The 23,172-nt window shown below is 48.7% G+C and overlaps 1 protein-coding gene across 5 annotated transcripts in view; it reads right to left on the reverse strand.

Annotated features, from left to right (window-relative positions):
* The window catches only part of SYMPK (symplekin scaffold protein), a 1,084,618-nt gene that overhangs the window by 287,991 nt on the left and 773,455 nt on the right, over positions 1-23,172 (reverse strand). For all 5 annotated transcript variants that reach the window (XM_069207742.1, XM_069207740.1, XM_069207741.1 and 2 more), the window contains one exon: positions 4,898-4,988. In XM_069207742.1, the coding sequence (XP_069063843.1) occupies positions 4,898-4,988 (91 nt within the window). The remainder of the gene's footprint in view (positions 1-4,897; positions 4,989-23,172) is intronic.

Consider the following 23,172-nt stretch of genomic DNA (forward strand, 5'->3'; position numbering starts at 1 on the left):
GCACTATACCACAGGTGAGGGCATATGTGCATGAGCCATTGGCTACTGCCCTCCCAGACGTAAACACCCCCCGAAATTCAGTATTTAGGGGCTCCCAGAACCGAGGAAGATAGATTCCTGCAACCTAAAGAAGAAGGACTGCTGACCTGAAGCCCTGCAGTGAAGACGGAGACGACAACTGATTTGGCCCCAGCCCCATCGGACTGCCTCCCTACTTCAAAGAAAACTGCAACAGCGACGCATCCAACAGGGTCCAGCGACCTCTGAAGCCTCAGAGGACTACCCTGCATCTAAAGGACCAAGACGCTCCAGAGAACAGCGGCCCTGTTCAACAAACTGCAACAAAGAAGCAACTTTTAAAGACCACACGTTTCCCGCCGGAAGCGTGAGACTTTCCACTCTGCACCTGACGCCCCCGGCTCGACCTGCGGAAAACTAACACTACAGGGAGGACTCCCCGGTGACTGCGAGCCCATGAGTAGCCAGAGTTGACCCCCCTGAGGCCCCAAAGCGACGCCTGCAGAGGAAATCCAGAGGCTCCCCCTGGCCGTGACTGCCTGACTCCCAGATCCAGACACCTGGAAAAGACTCTGCACCCGCAGCCCCCAGGACCTGAAGGATCGTAACTCCAGTGCAGGAGCGACCCCCAGACAACCCTCTGCCTCGCCCAGGTGGTGGCTTCCCCAAGGAGCACCCCCGTGCCTGCCTGCATCGCTGAAGAGACCCCCGGGTCTCCCCATTGATTCCTATCAGAAACCCAACGCCTGTTTGCACTCTGCTCCCCCCGTGCCCTACAAACCCCCCCGGGTCTGCCCTACGAGGACACAGTTACTTACCTGCTGGCAGACTGGAACCGGGGCACCCCTATTTCCATTGAAGCCTATGTGTTTTGGGCACCACTATGACCTCTGCACCTGACCGGCCCTGAGCTGCTGGTGTGGTAACTTTGGGGTTGCCTTGAACCCCCAACAGTGGGCTACCTTGGACCCAACTTTGAACCCTGTAAGTGTTTTAATTACCTGTGAACTTAACATTTACTTACCTCCCCCAGGATCTGTGATTTTTGCACAGTGTCCACTTTTAAAATAGCTTATTGCCATTTTTGTCGAAACTGTACATGCTATTGTGATTATTCAAAGTTCCTAGAATACCTGAGTGAAATACCTTTCATTTGCAGTATTACTTGTAAATCTTGAACCCGTGGTTCTTAAAATAAATTAAGAAAATATATTTTTCTTTATAAAAACCTATTGGCCTGGAGTAAGTCTTTGAGAGTGTGTTCCTCATTTATTGCCTGTGTGTGTACAATAAATGCTTAACACTACCCTCTGATAAGCCTACTGCTCGACCACACTACCACAAAATAGAGCATTAGAATTATCTATTTTTGCCACTATCTTACCTCTAAGGGGAACCCTTGGACTCTGTGCATACTATTCCTTACTTTGAAATAGTGCATACAGAGCCAATTTCCTACACTATGTATGTCCCCGATCTTGATGCCCCTGGTATGGTGGCAGCAGAAACACCATTTGACATAAAAGAACATCTCACTGTTTTACAGGCGCTTCCACAATTTCGTGATGATAAATCATCTGCACCCTTGGACTCTGTGCACGCTATTTCTTACTTTGAAATAGCGTACACTGAGCCAACTTCCTACAATACACTACTAACCAAAAACAGTTAAGTAAATTGTCAGAAAACAGAGCAAACAGTGGAAATCACAATAAGTTGCAATGGGCCTGGGGGAACACAAACTATATTAATAAAATAGTGGAATGCAAAAGTCGGTTTCCCACCTAGGCAAGTGTAGTGTGTAGAGGGGCGCTGGGAGTGTAAGGAAACACCAACAGTAAGTAATAGACCCCACCCCAGAGCCCAGGAAAGCAGGAGTAAGACACAGCAAGTATCCTAAAACACACTAGAAGTCGTGATAGAAGATAATGCAAGAACCATAAGAGACTGCAAGACACCAACAATGGATTCCTGGACCAGAAGACTTGTGGAAGAAGGGAACCAAGTCCAAAAAGCACTGATGAGACCAAGGAGAACAGGAGCCCCTGCTAACCCGGATGAAGGTGCAAAAGAAGAACCACTGGTGACAAGACAAAGTCAGTATTGCACCAAAGAAGAAAAATGTGGGTTCCTGGTTGGTGCAGAATATGTCCCATGCCGGATGGATGAATGTAGTCTGGTTTGCATCGCTGGATTCTGCCAACAAGCCTTGGCACACACAAAGCTCGCAGTTAGCGGAAAATGGCACTGCCTGGGACCAGGAGGGACCTGGTGGTCTCTACCCAGGAGGGGAAGACAGAGGGGGCTCTCACCAACTCAGAGAGCCCTCAGGAGACCAGACAGCGCATACAGGAGTCCCACAGCACAGGGACAAAGAAGGCCCAAATGGATGCCCACCACACAGCATGACACAAAGGATTTCCAGGCCGACTGAAAACCACTCAGGAATCTGTGCGTCACAGGATGGAGGGATGGGGGCCTAAGCTGTGCATGAAGAACTTCTTGGAAGGACACACGCAAGCCTTGGCAACTGCAAGTCACGCGGTGCACAGAGGTACTGTCTTGCGTGGGAAGGCAAGATCTTACCTCCACCAAAGTTGGACAGCTGGACGTTGGTACTGTCGGAGTCACTTTAGTCCACCACCCGTGTTGCTGGATCCATGCCTGTCGTCTGAAGAGGGGACCCAAGCCACCGGTCGTCACTGCAGAGAGGTGCCTGCTGAAGCAGGGAAGTGTCTCCGTCACTCCACTGGAGATTCCTTTGGATCTTCTAGTGCAGGCTGAAGACAGGCAGTCCTCGGAGGAGGCACAACCTGGAAACTGTTGCAGTTGCTGGCAGGAGCTGAAGATACAATGTTGCAGAAGCCGTCTTAGCTTCTTTGTTGCAGTTTTGTAGAGTTCCTGGAGCAGTCAGCGGCTGTTCCGTCAGTAAAAGATAAAGTAAAGGATGTAGAGGATTCCTGCTGGAGTCCTGCAATCCGAATCTGCAGAAACACACAGTGGAGAGACCCTAAATAGCCCTGAGAGGGTGATTGGTCACCTAACCAGGTAAGAACCTATTGGGAGGGGTCTCTGACGTCACCTGCTGACACTGGCCACTTAGATGCTCCCCAGAGTACCCCACCACCTTGGAATCCAAGATGGCAAAACCCATGGAGACACTGGTGGGGCTCTGGGCACCACCACTGGGGTGGTAATGGAGAGGGAAGTGGTCACTCTCCTTTCCGTTGTCCAGTTTTGCGCCAGAGCAGGGACTGGGGGTCCCTGAACCGGTGTAGACTGGATTATGCAAGGAGGGCCATCTGCAGTCTTCAAAGCATTTCCAGAGGCTCTGGGAGGATACCCCTCCCATGCCTCTAACACCTATTTCCAAAGGGAGTGGGCGTAGCACCCCTCATCCATAGTAAATGCTTTGTTCTGCCTTCCTGGGAGTGAGCTGCTCAAGCCCCAGGAGGGCAGAAACCTGTCTGTGAGAGGGGCAGAAGCTGGGGCTGCCTGGAAAACCTCAGAAGGCTGGTATGGCAGTACTGGGGGTCCACTGTGGAGCCCACAGAGTGCATGGGATTGTGCAACCAACACTGGAATCAGTACTGGGGTACAATTCCCAGTTGTTAGACACTTTACATGGCCATATTTGGAGTTACCATTGTGAAGCTGGACAAGTACTGACCTGTGTCCAGTGCACACTTAAAATGGCATCCCCGCACTCACGAAGTCCGAGAAAATTGGCCTGGACGTCGTGGGGGCACCTCTGCTAGTGCAGGGGTGCCCCGACACACAGGTACTTTGCACCCAGCCTTCAGGGTTGGAAGACCTGATATATAGTTGACTTATAAGTGACCTGGTGCAGTGAAAGTGGCTGTTAAATAGTGCATGCACTATTTCACATAGGCTGCAATGGCAGTCCTGTAGAAGCCTTTGCATGGGCTCCCTATGGGTGGCAAAATAAATGCTGCAGCCCATAGGGATCCCCTTGAACCCCAATGCCCTGGGTACCTAGGTACCATATACTAGGGACTTATAAGGGGGACCAGTATGCCAATTTGGAGTGAAATACTGAGTTACCAGTATGTAGTGACAAATTTAGAAACAGAGAGCATGAGCACTGGGGTCCTGATTAGCAGGATCCCAGTGACACAGTCAAACACACACTGAAATCAGGCACAAATGAAGGGGGTAACATGCCAAAAAGAGGGTACTTTCCTACAGGGAGTGATACAAAGGCTCTTGCCTCACCTTAATAATGCTGGCTCCCCCCGTTTCTCTCCTATCATTCCTAGTCATTCTCAAACCTGGCCTTGGGTCCTTAAGGCCTTTCAGTTTGTCAGATTCAGTGGTGTCATTTGTCACTTAATAATGATCACAATGTTCAACTATAATACACTACCGAAGATCTTTTTACTGTTTTTTTTTTTACGTGATAAGGTATTTCAGTTGTCCTACTGAATTACCTATATTATGACTTGCCTTTATGATCGTTGTCTTGTTTCTATTGTTATTATATTAGTTGCTCTGTTTGCATTCGGATGTTGATTAAACCCTGAACAACATTCTGAAATCAAATAAGAGATAAGAACGGTACTTATAGCAGGATATTACTGGAGAGGGTACTTTGGAAGTTCAAAGGTCAGCTTTGAAAGAAAGGAAACTATGTTTAGCAACAAATTAAGTAAGCACTGATGGAAGGCATATTGGAAATAACTGGTGCATATTGCTGTTGTATGTGACTTTTAAAATGGTTATTTCTCATTGATTACTTCTTTGTGATAACTGAAATACCTAACTGTATTAACTTAATATACATATAACAATAAAAATATAACAAAACTGCATGTAACATATAGCACTGCTTTGATAGACTCAAAAACGGTGAACGTACCATGCTGAGTTCCAAGTAGACGGTTGAACACCTCCTTCACTACAATAGGGTTCAACTTGATGAGCTTTGGCAGAGCCGCAATGACCTCCTTCTGCAAAGGAAAAAAGGAAACCAAACATGCTTTAGACATACAAGCTCCTCACTATGTTGGAAGAACAGACCACTAAATATTCCAGGTGGTGTTCTAGATTGACATTTGCAGTGCATTGAGCAAACATAAAATTCTACTTTTTGTGCGCCCTCACGTTACTTTTTAATCACAGTTTTTTTAGCGAAAGTCAGGGAGAGCGAGTGAATATGGGAGTTCTGACATTCTCCCTTAGGAATATATTCAACAACAGCATGCAGAATGTTCTGCCCATGGTACGTGTGGACTTGCTGTTTGAGTTGATTCTTTGACTTTCAACATATCAAGACGCAGCCGTAACCTAGCAGATCATTATTTGGAGCATCCCAATCACAGCCTAAGTAACTATCCTCTAGACAGTCACACAGGTACCATCTTCATTGAAAAGGTTCTGAATGCGTCCTCACCAGGAGAATTGCTGTCCCACCCTACATATATTGCCCTTCTTCAAAATGTTGCAGGACTCCATTAGAGGTGGGCAAACCAACAAATTAACAGGGAGAGTAGAGCCAAACCAATGGTCTGGCTTGACTCCAAAAGCACCATGCAACAAACGCCAAGTAAAAATATTATTATGTCTTTTTAACATAAAAATGTGTTCTTCTTTGAAATGTGGAAGTGTTTTACCTTAATACATCACATTATATCTATGCACTGAGAGGTTTTTATTAAAAGTAAAAGTTTTTAAACATAACTTTTAAGCTTTTATTTCCCCACCTTGATGACAATTTCACTGGTGAAGTAAGAGGCAAATAATTTGCCATTTGTACCCTACACAAGGTGTATAATATTGCATGATGCAATATTAGAGTCTAATAAATCAAACAAGAGATTTTTGTACAGCACATATCCTGAACTCACATAATTGAAGGTGGCTTCATATGTGATAATGAAGAGTGAAGGGGGCTCTGTGATCAAAATATCTGCCTATATAATTTTGCCAAGCAGGAATGCCAGGACTGAGCCCAAATTTTCTAGTTTCATATTGTGCGATTCACCAACTAGATTGGTAATTCTAGCTCTTACCCATTTTACATCAAAAAGGTCAGTGTTTTGTTCTCAATCCTTATTGCATAAGGTGCAGGCTGAATCCACATTAAAGCTCGGATAATTTTTGTCTTGAGCTGCTCAAGTGGAGCTAGGCATCTGTGCAAAATTCGTTCTTGCGTCAAATTGACACAAGGGAGCATTTCACGCTAAAGTAGTCCACTAAATAATGGATGTGCGTTACATATAATTTTGCTGAAATTACACAAATATTGTAAGGAAATGCCTCCTTGGCATGGTTGCCCCCTGACTTTTTGCCTTTGCTGATGCTATGTTTACAATTGAAAGTGTGCTGAGGCCTGCTAACCAGGCCCCAGCGTTCTTTCCCTAACCTGTACTTTTGTATCCACAATTGGCAGACCCTGGCATCCAGATAAGTCCCTTGTAACTGGTACTTCTAGTACCAAGGGCCCTGATGCCAAGGAAGGTCTCTAAGGGCTGCAGCATGTCTTATGCCACCCTGGAGACCTCTCACTCAGCACAGACACCCTGCTTGCCAGCTTGTGTGTGCTAGTGAGGACAAAACGAGTAAGTCGACATGGCACTCCCCTCAGGGTGCCATGCCAGCCTCTCACTGCCTATGCAGTATAGGTAAGACACCCCTCTAGCAGGCCTTACAGCCCTAAGGCAGGGTGCACTATACCATAGGTGAGGGTACCAGTGCATGAGCCTGGTACCCCTACAGTGTCTAAACAAAACCTTAGACATTGTAAGTGCAGGGTAGCCATAAGAGTATATGGTCTGGGAGTTTGTCAAACACGAACTCCACAGCACCATAATGGCTACACTGAAAACTGGGAAGTTTGGTATCAAACTTCTCAGCACAATAAATGCACACTGATGCCAGTGTACATTTTATTGTAAAATACACCCCAGAGGGCACCTTAGAGGTGCCCCCTGAAACTTAACCGACTATCTGTGTAGGCTGACTAGTTTTAGCAGCCTGCCACAAACCGAGACATGTTGCTGGCCCCATGGGGAGAGTGCCTTTGTCACTCTGAGGCCAGTAACAAAGCCTGCACTGGGTGGAGATGCTAACACCTCCCCCAGGCAGGAATTGTCACACCTGGCGGTGAGCCTCAAAGGCTCACCTCCTTTGTGCCAACCCAGCAGGACACTCCGGCTAGTGGAGTTGCCCGCCCCCTCCGGCCAGGCCCCACTTTTTGGCGGCAAGGCCGGAGAAAATAATGAGAAAACCAAGGAGGAGTCACTGGCCAGTCAGGACAGCCCCTAAGGTGTCCTGAGCTGAAGTGACTAAGTTTTAGAAATCCTCCATCTTGCAGATGGAGGATTCCCCCAATAGGGTTAGGATTGTGACCCCCTCCCCTTGGGAGGAGGCACAAAGAGGGTGTACCCACCCTCAGGGCTAGTAGCCATTGGCTACTAACCCCCCAGACCTAAACACGCCCTTAAATTTAGTATTTAAGGGCTACCCTGAACCCTAGAAAATTAGATTCCTGCAACTACAAGAAGAAGGACTGCCTAGCTGAAAACCCCTGCAGCGGAAGACCAGAAGACGAAAACTGCCTTGGCTCCAGAAACTCACCGGCCTGTCTCCTGCCTTCCAAAGATCCTGCTCCAGCGACGCCTTCCAAAGGGACCAGCGACCTCGACATCCTCTGAGGACTGCCCCTGCTTCGAAAAGACAAGAAACTCCCGAGGACAGCGGACCTGCTCCAAGAAAAGCTGCAACTTTGTTTCCAGCAGCTCCAAAGAACCCTGCAAGCTCCCCGCAAGAAGCGTGAGACTTGCAACACTGCACCCGGCGACCCCGACTCGGCTGGTGGCGATCCAACACCTCAGGAGGGACCCCAGGACTACTCTAAGACTGTGAGTACAAAAACCTGTCCCCCCTGAGCCCCCACAGCGCCGCCTGCAGAGGGAATCCCGAGGCTTCCCCTGACCGCGACTCTTTGAACCTAAAGTCCCGACGCCTGGGAGAGACCCTGCACCCGCAGCCCCCAGGACCTGAAGGACCGGACTTTCACTGGAGAAGTGACCCCCAGGAGTCCCTCTCCCTTGCCCAAGCGGAGGTTTCCCCGAGGAACCCCCCCCTTGCCTGCCTGCAGCGCTGAAGAGATCCCGAGATCTCTCATAGACTAACATTGCGAACCCGACGCTGGTTTCTACACTGCACCCGGCCGCCCCCGCGCTGCTGAGGGTGAAATTTCTGTGTGGACTTGTGTCCCCCCCGGTGCCCTACAAAACCCACCTGGTCTGCCCTCCGAAGACGCGGGTACTTACCTGCAAGCAGACCGGAACCGGGGCACCCCCTTCTCTCCATTCTAGCCTATGTGTTTTGGGCACCACTTTGAACTCTGCACCTGACCGGCCCTGAGCTGCTGGTGTGGTGACTTTGGGGTTGCTCTGAACCCCCAACGGTGGGCTACCTTGGACCAAGAACTAAGCCCTGTAAGTGTCTTACTTACCTGGTTAATCTAACAAATACTTACCTCCCCTAGGAACTGTGAAAATTGCACTAAGTGTCCACTTTTAAAACAGCTATTTGTGAATAACTTGAAAAGTATACATGCAATTTTGATGATTTGAAGTTCCTAAAGTACTTACCTGCAATACCTTTCAAATGAGATATTACATGTAGAATTTGAACCTGTGGTTCTTAAAATAAACTAAGAAAAGATATTTTTCTATAACAAAACCCATTGGCTGGATTTGTCTCTGAGTGTGTGTACCTCATTTATTGTCTATGTGTATGTACAACAAATGCTTAACACTACTCCTTGGATAAGCCTACTGCTCGACCACACTACCACAAAATAGAGCATTAGTATTATCTATTTTTACCACTATTTTACCTCTAAGGGGAACCCTTGGACTCTGTGCATGCTATTCCTTACTTTGAAATAGCACATACAGAGCCAACTTCCTACATTGGTGGATCAGCGGTGGGGTACAAGACTTTGCATTTGCTGGACTACTCAGCCAATACCTGATCACACGACAAATTCCAAAATTGTCATTAGAAATTGATTTTTGCAATTTGAAATTTTTCTAAATTCTTAAAAGTCCTGCTAGGGCCTTGTGTGTTAAGTCCCTGTTTAGCATTGTCTTTTTAGAGTTTAAAAGTTTGTTAAAAGTTTGAATTAGATTCTAGAAACAGTTTTAGATTCTTAAAAAAGTATTCCAACTCTTAGCAGAATAATGTCTGATACAGAGATGCAGGTGGTGGAACTCGACACCACACCTTACCTCCATCTTAAGATGAGGGAGCTAAGGTCTCTCTGTAATATAAAGAGAATAACCATTGGCTCCAGACCTACCAAAATTCAGCTCCAGGAGCTGTTGGCAGAGTTTGAAAAAGCCAACCCCTCTGATGATGACATCACAGAGGAAGAAATTAGTGACTTGGAGGCCAATGTCCCTCCTCCAGTCCTAAATAGGGAGAACAGGACCCCTCAAGTCCTGTCTCCAACTGTGTTAGTCAGAAATAGTGAGTCCCTCACAGGAGGGTCCCACATTTCTGAAATCACTGAGGATGCTCTCAGTGAAGATGACCTCCTGTTAGCCAGGATGGCCAAAAGATTGGCTTTAGAGAGACAGCTCCTAGCCATAGAAAGGGAAAGACAAGAGATGGGCCTAGGACCCATCAATGGTGGCAGCAATATAAATAGGGTCAGAGATTCTCCTGACATGTTAAAAATCCCCAAAGGGATTGTGACAAAATATGAAGATGGTGATGACATCACCAAGTGGTTCACAGCTTTTGAGAGGGCTTGTGTAACCAGAAAAGTGAACAGATCTCACTGGGGTGCTCTCCTTTGGGAAATGTTCACTGGAAAGTGTAGGGATAGACTCCTCACACTCTCTGGAAAAGATGCAGAATCTTATGACCTCATGAAGGGTACCCTGATTGAGGGCTTTGGATTCTCCACTGAGGAGTATAGGATTAGATTCAGGGGGGCTCAAAAATCCTCGAGCCAGACCTGGGTTGACTTTGTAGACTACTCAGTGAAAACACTAGATGGTTGGATTCAAGGCAGTGGTGTAAGTAATTATGATGGGCTGTACAATTTATTTGTGAAAGAACACCTATTGAGTAATTGTTTCAATGATAAACTGCATCAGCATCTGGTAGACCTAGGACCAATTTCTCCCCAAGAATTGGGAAAGAAGGCGGACCATTGGGTCAAGACAAGGGTGTCCAAGACTTCAACAGGGGGTGACCAAAAGAAAGGGGTCACAAAGACTCCCCAGGGGAAGGGTGACGAGACAACCAAAACTAAAAATAGTAAAGAGTCTTCTACAGGCCCCCAAAAACCTGCACAGGAGGGTGGGCCCAGAGCCTCTTCACAAAACAATGGGTACAAGGGTAAAAACTTTGATCCCAAAAAGGCCTGGTGTCATAGCTGTAAACAGCATGGACACCAAACTGGAGACAAGGCCTGTCCCAAGAAAGGTTCCACTCCAAACTCCCATCCAGGTAACACTGGTATGGCTAGTCTCCAAGTGGGATCAACAGTGTGCCCAGAGCAAATCAGGGTCCACACTGAAGCTATTCTAGTTTCTGAGGGTGGGGTGGATTTAGCCACACTAGCTGTCTGGCCGCCTAACATGCAAAAATACAGACAGCAACTCTTAATTAATGGGACTAGAATAGAGGGCCTGAGGGATACAGGTGCCAGTGTCACCATGGTGACAGAGAAACTGGTTTCCCCTGGCCAATACCTGACTGGAAAAACTTACACAGTCACCAACGCTGACAATCAGAGAAAAGTACATCCCATGGCAATGGTTACTTTAGAATGGGGAGGGGTCAATGGCCTGAAACAGGTGGTGGTCTCCTCAAATATCCCAGTGGACTGTCTGCTTGGAAATGACCTGGAGTCCTCAGCATGGGCTGAGGTAGAACTAAAAACCCATGCAGCAATGCTGGGTATCCCTGAACTGGTGTGTGTGAAAACAAGAGCACAATGCAAGGCACAGGGTGAAAAAGTAGAGCTGGAGTCTGGAAAAGTGGCCCAGCCTACCAAGAGAACAGGAAAGTCAGTTGGGAAACCAACTGCAACACAGCAAAAGAAAGGGAACCTCTCTTCTCAGGAAGAAGTTCTGCCCTCTGAGGGAACTGGGCCTTTGGAGCTTGAACCTTATCAGGTTGAGCTCTTAGGCCCAGGGGGACCCTCAAGGGAGGAGCTGTGTAAGGGACAAGAAACCTGTCCCTCTCTTGAAGGCCTTAGGCAGCAAGCTGCTGAAGAGTCCAAAGACAAGAAAAATGGAACGCATAGGGTCTATTGGGAAGATGGACTCCTGTACACTGAGGCCAGAGACCCCAAACCTGGTGCCACTAGGAGAGTGGTAGTGCCTCAGCTGTTCAGGAAGTTCATCCTAACATTGGCCCATGACATTCCCCTTGCTGGACATTTGGGACAAACCAAGACGTGGGAGAGGTTAGTCAACCACTTCTACTGGCCCAATATGTCCAACATGGTTAAGGAGTTTTGCCTCTCCTGCCCCACCTGTCAAGCCAGTGGTAAGACAGGTGGGCATCCAAAGGCCCCCCTCATTCCACTTCCAGTGGTGGGGGTTCCCTTTGAAAGAGTGGGTGTGGACATAGTTGGTCCACTAGAACCTCCCACAGCCTCAGGAAATATGTATATCCTGGTAGTAGTGGATCATGCTACCAGGTATCCTGAAGCTATTCCCCTTAGGTCGACTACTGCCCCTGCAGTAGCCAAGGCCCTCATTGGTATCTTTACCAGAGTGGGTTTCCCTAAGGAGGTGGTGTCTGACAGAGGTACCAACTTCATGTCAGCATACCTAAAGCACATGTGGAATGAGTATGGAGTGACTTATAAATTCACTACACCATACCATCCACAAACTAATGGCTTGGTTGAGAGATTCAACAAGACATTAAAAGGCATGATCATGGGGCTCCCAGAAAAACTCAAAAGGAGATGGGATGTCCTCTTGCCATGTCTGCTTTTCGCCTACAGAGAGGTGCCACAGAAGGGAGTAGGATTCTCACCCTTTGAACTTCTGTTTGGTCATCCTGTAAGGGGACCACTTGCCCTTGTTAAAGAAGGCTGGGAGAGACCTCTCCATGAGCCTAAACAGGACATAGTGGACTATGTACTTGGCCTTCGCTCTAGAATGGCAGAGTACATGGAAAAGGCAACCAAAAACCTTGAGGCCAGCCAACAACTCCAGAAGTTTTGGTATGACCAAAAGGCTGCACTGGTTGAGTTCCAACCAGGGCAGAAAGTCTGGGTTCTGGAGCCTGTGGCTCCCAGGGCACTCCAGGACAAATGGAGTGGCCCTTACCCAGTGCTAGAAAGGAAGAGTCAGGTCACCTACCTGGTGGACCTGGGCACAAGCAGGAGCCCCAAGAGGGTGATCCATGTGAACCGCCTTAAGCTCTTCCATGACAGGGCTGATGTGAATCTGTTGATGGTAACAGATGAGGATCAGGAGGCAGAGAGTGAACCTCTCCCTGATCTTCTGTCATCAGACCCAAAAGATGGCACAGTAGATGGAGTGATCTACTCAGACACCCTCTCTGGCCAACAGCAAGCTGATTGTAGGAGAGTCCTACAACAGTTTCCTGAACTCTTCTCCTTAACACCTGGTCAGACCCACCTGTGTACCCATGATGTGGACACAGGAGACAGCATGCCTGTCAAAAACAAAATCTTTAGACAGTCTGACCATGTTAAGGAAAGCATCAAGGTGGAAGTCCACAAGATGCTGGAATTGGGAGTAATTGAGCGCTCTGACAGCCCCTGGGCTAGCCCAGTGGTCTTAGTCCCCAAACCTCACACCAAAGATGGAAAGAAAGAGATGAGGTTTTGTGTGGACTACAGAGGGCTCAATTCTGTGACCAAGACAGATGCTCATCCAATTCCAAGAGCTGATGAGCTCATAGACAAATTAGGTGCTGCCAAATTCCTAAGTACCTTTGACTTGACAGCAGGGTACTGGCAAATAAAAATGGCACCTGGAGCAAAAGAGAAAACAGCATTCTCCACACCTGATGGGCATTATCAGTTTACTGTTATGCCCTTTGGTTTAAAGAATGCCCCTGCCACCTTCCAAAGGTTGGTGAATCAAGTCCTTGCTGGCTTGGAGTCCTTTAGCACAGCTTATCTTGATGATATTGCTGTCTTTAGCCCCACCTGGCAGGATCACCTGGTCCACCTGAGGAAGGTTTTGAAGGCTCTGCAATCTGCAGGCCTCTCTATCAAGGCATCCAAATGCCAGATAGGGCAGGGAACTGTGGTTTACTTGGGACACCTTGTAGGTGGAGGCCAAGTTCAGCCACTCCAACCCAAGATCCAGACTATTCTGGACTGGGTAGCTCCAAAAACCCAGACTCAAGTCAGGGCATTCCTTGGCTTGACTGGGTATTACAGGAGGTTTGTGAAGGGATATGGATCCATTGTGACAGCCCTCACTGAACTCACCTCCAAGAAAATGCCCAAGAAAGTGAACTGGACTGTGGAATGCCAACAGGCCTTTGACACCCTGAAACAGGCAATGTGCTCAGCACCAGTTCTAAAAGCTCCAGATTATTCTAAGCAGTTCATTGTGCAGACTGATGCCTCTGAACATGGGATAGGGGCAGTTTTGTCCCAAACAAATGATGATGGCCTTGACCAGCCTGTTGCTTTCATTAGCAGGAGGTTACTCCCCAGGGAGCAGCGTTGGAGTGCCATTGAGAGGGAGGCCTTTGCTGTGGTTTGGTCCCTGAAGAAGCTGAGACCATACCTCTTTGGGACTCACTTCCTAGTTCAAACTGACCACAGACCTCTCAAATGGCTGATGCAAATGAAAGGTGAAAATCCTAAACTGTTGAGGTGGTCCTTCTCCCTACAGGGAATGGACTTTATAGTGGAACACAGACCTGGGACTGCCCATGCCAATGCAGATGGCCTTTCCAGGTTCTTCCACTTAGAAAATGAAGACTCTCTTGGGAAAGGTTAGTCTCATCCTCTTTCGTTTGGGGGGGGGTTGTGTAAGGAAATGCCTCCTTGGCATGGTTGCCCCCTGACTTTTTGCCTTTGCTGATGCTATGTTTACAATTGAAAGTGTGCTGAGGCCTGCTAACCAGGCCCCAGCACCAGTGTTCTTTCCCTAACCTGTACTTTTGTATCCACAATTGGCAGACCCTGGCATCCAGATAAGTCCCTTGTAACTGGTACTTCTAGTACCAAGGGCCCTGATGCCAAGGAAGGTCTCTAAGGGCTGCAGCATGTCTTATGCCACCCTGGAGACCTCTCACTCAGCACAGACACCCTGCTTGCCAGCTTGTGTGTGCTAGTGAGGACAAAACGAGTAAGTCGACATGGCACTCCCCTCAGGGTGCCATGCCAGCCTCTCACTGCCTATGCAGTATAGGTAAGACACCCCTCTAGCAGGCCTTACAGCCCTAAGGCAGGGTGCACTATACCATAGGTGAGGGTACCAGTGCATGAGCCTGGTACCCCTACAGTGTCTAAACAAAACCTTAGACATTGTAAGTGCAGGGTAGCCATAAGAGTATATGGTCTGGGAGTTTGTCAAACACGAACTCCACAGCACCATAATGGCTACACTGAAAACTGGGAAGTTTGGTATCAAACTTCTCAGCACAATAAATGCACACTGATGCCAGTGTACATTTTATTGTAAAATACACCCCAGAGGGCACCTTAGAGGTGCCCCCTGAAACTTAACCGACTATCTGTGTAGGCTGACTAGTTTTAGCAGCCTGCCACAAACCGAGACATGTTGCTGGCCCCATGGGGAGAGTGCCTTTGTCACTCTGAGGCCAGTAACAAAGCCTGCACTGGGTGGAGATGCTAACACCTCCCCCAGGCAGGAATTGTCACACCTGGCGGTGAGCCTCAAAGGCTCACCTCCTTTGTGCCAACCCAGCAGGACACTCCGGCTAGTGGAGTTGCCCGCCCCCTCCGGCCAGGCCCCACTTTTTGGCGGCAAGGCCGGAGAAAATAATGAGAAAAACAAGGAGGAGTCACTGGCCAGTCAGGACAGCCCCTAAGGTGTCCTGAGCTGAAGTGACTCTAACTTTTAGAAATCCTCCATCTTGCAGATGGAGGATTCCCCCAATAGGGTTAGGATTGTGACCCCCTCCCCTTGGGAGGAGGCACAAAGAGGGTGTACCCACCCTCAGGGCTAGTAGCCATTGGCTACTAACCCCCCAGACCTAAACACGCCCTTAAATTTAGTATTTAAGGGCTACCCTGAACCCTAGAAAATTAGATTCCTGCAACTACAAGAAGAAGGACTGCCTAGCTGAAAACCCCTGCAGCGGAAGACCAGAAGACGACAACTGCCTTGGCTCCAGAAACTCACCGGCCTGTCTCCTGCCTTCCAAAGATCCTGCTCCAGCGACGCCTTCCAAAGGGACCAGCGACCTCGACATCCTCTGAGGACTGCCCCTGCTTCGAAAAGACAAGAAACTCCCGAGGACAGCAGACCTGCTCCAAGAAAAGCTGCAACTTTGTTTCCAGCAGCTCCAAAGAACCCTGCAAGCTCCCCGCAAGAAGCGTGAGACTTGCAACACTGCACCCGGCGACCCCGACTCGGCTGGTGGCGATCCAACACCTCAGGAGGGACCCCAGGACTACTCTAAGACTGTGAGTACAAAAACCTGTCCCCCCTGAGCCCCCACAGCGCCGCCTGCAGAGGGAATCCCGAGGCTTCCCCTGACCGCGACTCTTTGAACCTAAAGTCCCGACGCCTGGGAGAGACCCTGCACCCGCAGCCCCCAGGACCTGAAGGACCGGACTTTCACTGGAGAAGTGACCCCCAGGAGTCCCTCTCCCTTGCCCAAGCGGAGGTTTCCCCGAGGAACCCCCCCCCTTGCCTGCCTGCAGCGCTGAAGAGATCCCGAGATCTCTCATAGACTAACATTGCGAACCCGACGCTGGTTTCTACACTGCACCCGGCCGCCCCCGCGCTGCTGAGGGTGAAATTTCTGTGTGGACTTGTGTCCCCCCCGGTGCCCTACAAAACCCCCCTGGTCTGCCCTCCGAAGACGCGGGTACTTACCTGCAAGCAGACCGGAACCGGGGCACCCCCTTCTCTCCATTCTAGCCTATGTGTTTTGGGCACCACTTTGAACTCTGCACCTGACCGGCCCTGAGCTGCTGGTGTGGTGACTTTGGGGTTGCTCTGAACCCCCAACGGTGGGCTACCTTGGACCAAGAACTAAGCCCTGTAAGTGTCTTACTTACCTGGTTAATCTAACAAATACTTACCTCCCCTAGGAACTGTGAAAATTGCACTGTGTCCACTTTTAAAACAGCTATTTGTGAATAACTTGAAAAGTATACATGCAATTTTGATGATTTGAAGTTCCTAAAGTACTTACCTGCAATACCTTTCAAATGAGATATTACATGTAGAATTTGAACCTGTGGTTCTTAAAATAAACTAAGAAAAGATATTTTTCTATACAAAAACCTATTGGCTGGATTTGTCTCTGAGTGTGTGTACCTCATTTATTGTCTATGTGTATGTACAACAAATGCTTAACACTACTCCTTGGATAAGCCTACTGCTCGACCACACTACCACAAAATAGAGCATTAGTATTATCTATTTTTACCACTATTTTACCTCTAAGGGGAACCCTTGGACTCTGTGCATGCTATTCCTTACTTTGAAATAGCACATACAGAGCCAACTTCCTACAAATATGTAAAAGCAAATTATGCAAATTTAGCACATCCCTAGCTTTCTTTGGCTTATCTATAGCTAGCCAGCACTGCTATTGGTGGCACAGCCAGCCATATTCTACAAGGCTGCAGTGATATAGATAGCACTAACAGTGGGACTCAGTCAAACACTTCCTCTGTATACAGATGGGAAAACAAAAACATTTCCATTTCTTCCATTCAAAATTAATGTTAGTAGGTCAATGGTGGAGTAAATTCTGAGCTCTATAACGCACCATGGGTTCAGTTGTAAGGTTTTATCTTGGTCTCTTGGGGCAAACAGCTCTGTGACTCAACAGACTAAGTCCATTTCCCATGACATTTACCGTTTTGCAAGACACAGAAGAGTTTAAAGCCACTTTTTAAAAAATAAAGAACACTGATGGATGTCAGAGGTGCTGCACAGATTTTAAAAAATGCTTATGCCTGGCATTCTGCCCTATCCATGCCACCAAAGCAACTCACAAAGTATGGATGTGGAGATGTGGGAGGTGAGGAGCACCTGGCAGTCTTCCCTGACAGCAAAGTGACAAACCCTGCTCTGCTGAACAAATCATATAACAAGAGGAGAATTATCTCCCTGTGTGGTGTTTGTTTTTTTATCTTATTCCTTAGACTTACTGCTATGCAGCAGTGGTGGCAGGATAAGAAAACAAACCCCTGTGGTAGAAAGTTTATTTTGTTGGGTTTTGTTTTGCAGTGGGCTTGTTAAATATCATGGGCATCACAGACACTACCAATATATAGGTACATTTCGAAATCACAGAATCATGAAGAGCGGGTAGGTCTGTTAAGTGAGACAAGTAAGACAGGTGCAAGTCCTGTGCACACTGTGCCACTGAAAACAAGCTAAGCCTGACTGATGAGCCATAATAAGGGCGAAACAGGTCTTGGGATGCTTGTGTTCTGGTTCATGAAGGGACTGTCCTGGCTGGACTATTCGCTCTGGAGCAGGGCCAAGAATTATTTGCATATGGCTGGGTCCAAACTGAGGTGATGGGCAGGGATGCAACCCGAATGATTACCAGTGGATGTGATTAAATTCAAGCATTCCATACATCACTTTTTGTATACTTGAACATGACGCATTCAGTGGGAATGGGTATGCCCAGACGTGGGGGCCTGTGCATACTGTGCCAATGGAACCAGGCTATGCTTGACTTAGGAGCCATAACAAGGGTGAAACTGGTCTTGAGATGCTTGTGGTTACGAGTGGCTGAGATTTATTTTTGCACAGGGAGTTCTAGCCCACGCCATGAACTTCAGTGGGTGGTGTGAGAAAGAACCGTATGATGAAGCATACCATCTAAAGGGGGGCGAGGGTTCTTGTCATAAACAAAGGAATTTGACATAAGACAGTGATATTCACAGCCATCCAATGCTAATGGTGCTCTAGACTGTAGGAAGTTGACTCTGTATATACTATTTCAAAGTAAGAAATAGTGTGCACAGAGTCCAAGGGTCCCCCCCTTAGAGGTAAGATAGCGGCAAAATTATATAATTCTAATGCTCTCTTTTGTGGTAGTGTGGTCGAGCAGAAGGCTTATCAGAGGGTAGTGTTGAGCATTTGTTGTACACACACAGGCAATAAATGAGGAACACACACTCACAGACTTACTCCAGGCCAATAGGTTTTTATATTGAAACCACAAGTTCAAGATTTACATTAAACACTTTAAATGTAAGGTACTTCACTGAGATACTTTAGGAACTTTGAATGAAAGCAATATCATATACAGTATTTGTTAAAATGGCAATAAGCTATTTTAAAAGTGGACACTGCAAAAATCAACAGTTCCTGGGGGAGATAAGTAAAGGTTAGATTGTGAGGTAAGTAAGATACTTACAAGTCTCAGTTCCTAGGGGTAGGTAGTCCACCTTTGGGGGTTCAGGGCAACCCCAAAGTTACCACACCAGTAGCTCAGGTGAAGAGGTCAAAGAGGTGCCCAAAACACACAGGCGCCTAGGGAAAACAGGGGGGCTCCGGTTCCAGTTTGCCAGCAGATAAGTACCCACGTCCTCGGGGGGCAGGCCAGGGGGGTTTTGTAGAGCACTGCGGGGGAATGGGGGTGGGGGGGCACAAGTAGGCACACAAAACACACCTTCAGCGGCACAGGGGCGGCCGGGTGCAGTGTGCAAAGCAGGGGTTGGATTTTAGATAGGAAACAATGGAGGGACCCGGGGGTCACTCTAGCAGTGCAGGCAGGCACGGGGGGCTTATCGGGACAGCCACCACCTGGGCTAGGCAGAGGGTCGCCCGGGGGTCACTCCTGCACTGAAGTTCGGTTCCTTCTGGTCCTGGGAGCAGCGGGTGCAGTGCTTGGTCCAGGCGTCGGGTCCCTTGTTACAGGCAGTCGCGGTCAGGGGAAGCCTCTGGATTCTCTCTGCAGGCGTCGCTGTGGTGGTCCAGGGGGTCATCTCGGGCTACTCACGGGGTCAGTCGCCGGGGAGTCCTTCCTGTGGTGTTGGTTCTCTGAATCTCAAGCCGGGGGCGTCGGGTGCAGAGTGTGAAATCTCACGCTTCCGGTGGGAAGAATTCTTTGGAAGTTGCTTCTTCGTTGCAAAGATGTTGCTGTTTTTGACCAGAGCCGCTGCTCACAGGAGTTTCTTGGTCCTGGGGGTCCAGGCAGTCCTCTGAGGCTTCAGAGGTCGCTGGTCCCTGTTGGATGCGTCACTGATTGCAGGTTTTCGAGTCAGGAGACAGACCGGTAGGGCTAGGGCCAAAGCAGTTGTCGTGGTCGGTCGTCTCTGCAGGCTTGTAGATCAGCAGTCCTTTGTGGTTGAGGTTGCAGGAATCTGATTTCCTGGGTTCTGGGGTGCCCCTAAATACTAAATTTAGGGGGGTGTTTAGGTCTGGGAGGGCAGTAGCCAATGGCTACTGTCCTGGACGGAGGCTACACCCTATTTGTGCCTCCTCCCTGTGGGGAGGGGGGCACATCCCTAATCCTATTGGGGGAATCCTCAAAAAACTAAGATGGAGGATTTCTAAAGGCAGGGGTCACCTCAGCTCAGGGCACCTTAGGGGCTGTCTTTACTGGTGGGTGACTCCTCCTTGTTTTCCTAATGATCTCCTCCAGCCTTGCCGCCAAAAGTGGGGGCAGTGGCCAGAGGGGCGGGCATCTCCCCTAGCTGGGATGCCCTGGGACGCTGTAACAAAGGGGGGTGAGCCTTTGAGGTTCACCACCAGGTGTTACAGTTCCTGCTGGGTGAGGTGAGAAGCACCTCCACCCAGTACAGGCTTTGTTCCTGGCCACAGAATGACAAAGGCACTCTCCCCATGTGGCTAGTAACTCGTCTGGTTTGTGGCAGGAACTGGTCAGCCAACACGAAGTCGGATTGGTATTCAGGGGGCATCTCTAAGATGATACCAAACTTCCCAGATTTCAGTGTAGCCATTATGGAACTGTGGAGTTCGTGTTTGACAAACTCCCAGACCATATACTCTTAAGGCTACCCTGCACTTACAATGTCTAAGGTTTGGCTTAGACACTGAACGGGCATAGTGCTCATGCAACTATGCCCTCAGCTGTGGTATAGTGCACCCTGCCTTAGGGCTGTAAGGTCTGCTAGAGGGGTGGATTGAGGGCATGGTACCCTGAGGGGAGTGCCATGTCGACTTAGTCATATTCTCCCCACCAGCACACACAAGCTGTGAGGCAGCGTGCATGTGCTGAGTGAGGGGTCCGAAAGGGTGGCATAATACATGCTGCAGTCCTTGAGGACATTCCCTGGCCACAGGGCCCTTGGTACCAGGGGTACCATTTGCAATGGACTTATCTGTGTGCCAGAGCTCTCTCAACTGTGGGAACAAAAGTACAGTTTAGGGAAAGAACACTGGTGCTGGGGCCTGGTTAGTAGGGTCCCAGCACACTTTCAATCATAACTGGCATCAACAAAAGGAAAAACGTTAGGTGGGAACCATGCCAAGGGAGGCCTTTCCATACACAACACCCCCCAAAACGAAAGAGAATGAGACTAACCTTTCCCAAGAGAGTCTTCATTTTCTAACTGGAAGAACCTGGAAAGACCATCAGCATTGGCATGGGCAGTCCCAGGTCTGTGTTCCACTACTAAGTCTAGACCACCTCAACAGTTTAGGGTTTTCTCCTTTCATTTGCATCAGCCTCTCTGAGAGGTCTGTGGTCAGTTTGAACTGTGAAATGAGTTCCAAAAAGGTATGGTCTCAACTTCTTCAGGGACCAAACCACAGCAAAGGCTTCCCTTTCAGTGGCACTCCAACACTGCTCCCTGGGGATTAAACTCTTGCTAATAAAAGCAACAGGCTGGTCAAGGCCATCATCATTTGTTTGGGACAGGACTGCTCCTATCCCATGCTCAGAGACATCAGTCTGCACAATGAACTGCTTTAAATAATCTGGAGCTTTCAAAAATGGTGCTGAACACATAGCTTCTTTCAGGGTGTCAAAGGCCTTTTGAGAGTCCAAAGTCCAGTTAACTTTCCTGGGCATTTTCTTGGAGGTACGTTCTGTGAGGGCTAAGGCTTACCGCTACTAAAGTTGGAAAGCTGGCAGAGAGAGCCAAGAGGACTACTCCGGACCACTACCCTTGGTGCAGGATCCTCGCAGCTCAGGATGAGAGGAGATCCACGCAGCCGGTCATCGTTGCAGTTGGTGCCTACAGATGCAGGGGAGTGACCCCTTCACTCCTCCTTCTCGTGCAGACTGCGGACTTGCCGACCTCACAGGATGCACAGCTGGGGAAATGTTGCAGAAGCTGGAAGATGAGTGGAGACAATGTTCCAAGCAGAGTCTTTGTCGTGGATGCAGACCATCGGTTCCTGGAGGGTCCAGTCGTGGTTCCAGTAGCTAGAAGTCAAAGTAGGGGTTACAGAGGAGTCCTGCTGGAATCCTGCAAGAAAGCCGAATCTGAGGACCCAACCAACAGCGAGAACCTAAATAGCTCTGAAAGGGGGATCGGTCACCTATCAGGAGGGGGCTCTGACGTAACCTGCCTGACCTGGCCACTCAGATGCTCCCAGAGGTCCCTGCTAACCTTGGATTCAAGATGGCAGAACCCAGGGACCCTCTGGAGGAGCTCTGGGCACCACCCCTGGGGTGGTGATGGACAGGGGAGTAGTCACTCCTATTTCTATTGTCCAGTTTAGAGCAGGGACTGGAGATCCCTGAACTGGCGTAGACTGGTTTATGCACAGGGCACCAAACATGCCCTTCAATGCATACCAGTGGCTTGGGGAGGCTAACCATCTCAAGCCATGTAACACCTATTTCCAAAGGGAGTGGGTGTTACCCCCTCTCCCCCAGATGAAATCCTTTATTCTGCCTGCCTGGGTTTGAGCTGTTCAAGCAGCAGGAGGGCAGAAACCTGTCTGAGGGGTGACTGCAGCTTGGGCTGCCCAGAAAACCCCAGAAGGCTGTCAGGAGCAATGCTGGGGGTCCTCTAAGGAGCACCCAGAGTGCATGGAATCATACTTTCAATAAGGGCAACAGTATTGGGGTATGATTCCGACATGTTTGATACCAAGCATGCCTAGGTTTGCCATTATGTAGCTGGACACAGGTAGTGACCTATGTCCAGTACATGCATAAAATGGTATACCTGCACTCAGGAAGTCCAGGAAAAAGGAACTGGAGTTTGTAGTTTGCACCCTGCCCTCTGGGCTAGGACGGCCTACCATAGGGGTGACTTACAGTGACCTGGTGCAGTGATCTGTAGTGAAAAGGGTGCATGCACCCTTTCACGCAGGCTGCAGATACAATTTGCATGGGCTCCCCATGGGTGGCATAATACATGCTGCAGCCCTTGGGGGACACCTGATATCCCAATGCCCTGGGTACCATATACTAGGGACTTACATAGGGTCATCAGTATGCCAATCTGGGGGGGGGATCCAAACAACCAAATTTAGAGGGAGGGACCATAGTCACTGGGGTTCTGGTTAGCAGGATCCCAGTGAAGAGTCAAAACATACTGACAACAGGCAAAAAGTGGGGGGTAACCATGTCAAAAGAGGGTACTTTCCTACAACTACTCTATCTCTACGCTCCCAAAGAAATTTGGAGCAAGGCTATGCCAGACCCTAGCTTACCCAAACTTATGAGACTAGATCATTAACATTAAGTGTGTAGTGTACCCAACAGTTATTAAGTGGTCTTTCTTGTGGAAAGTACTCGGTGACAGACTGGTAAGGCAATTGCAAGAGCTGATCCCACCACTGCACCACCAATGTAGGAAGCTGGCCTGGTGTGTGGTGAGCACCTGTAGTGTTACCACTCTATACCAGGTCCAGGTATTCCCTAATAGTGAGGTGTAGACAGTGTCTAGGAAGCCAGGCTCGCTAGAGGTAGCTGTGTATGAGCAGCTAAGGCTTATCCAGGAGACATGCAAAGCTCATACAATACCACTTATAGTCACACAACACTTATACACATGAAAGAACCACA

This window comes from Pleurodeles waltl, chromosome 9, assembly GCF_031143425.1.
Source record: "Pleurodeles waltl isolate 20211129_DDA chromosome 9, aPleWal1.hap1.20221129, whole genome shotgun sequence".
Classification (NCBI taxonomy): Eukaryota; Metazoa; Chordata; class Amphibia; order Caudata; family Salamandridae; genus Pleurodeles; species Pleurodeles waltl.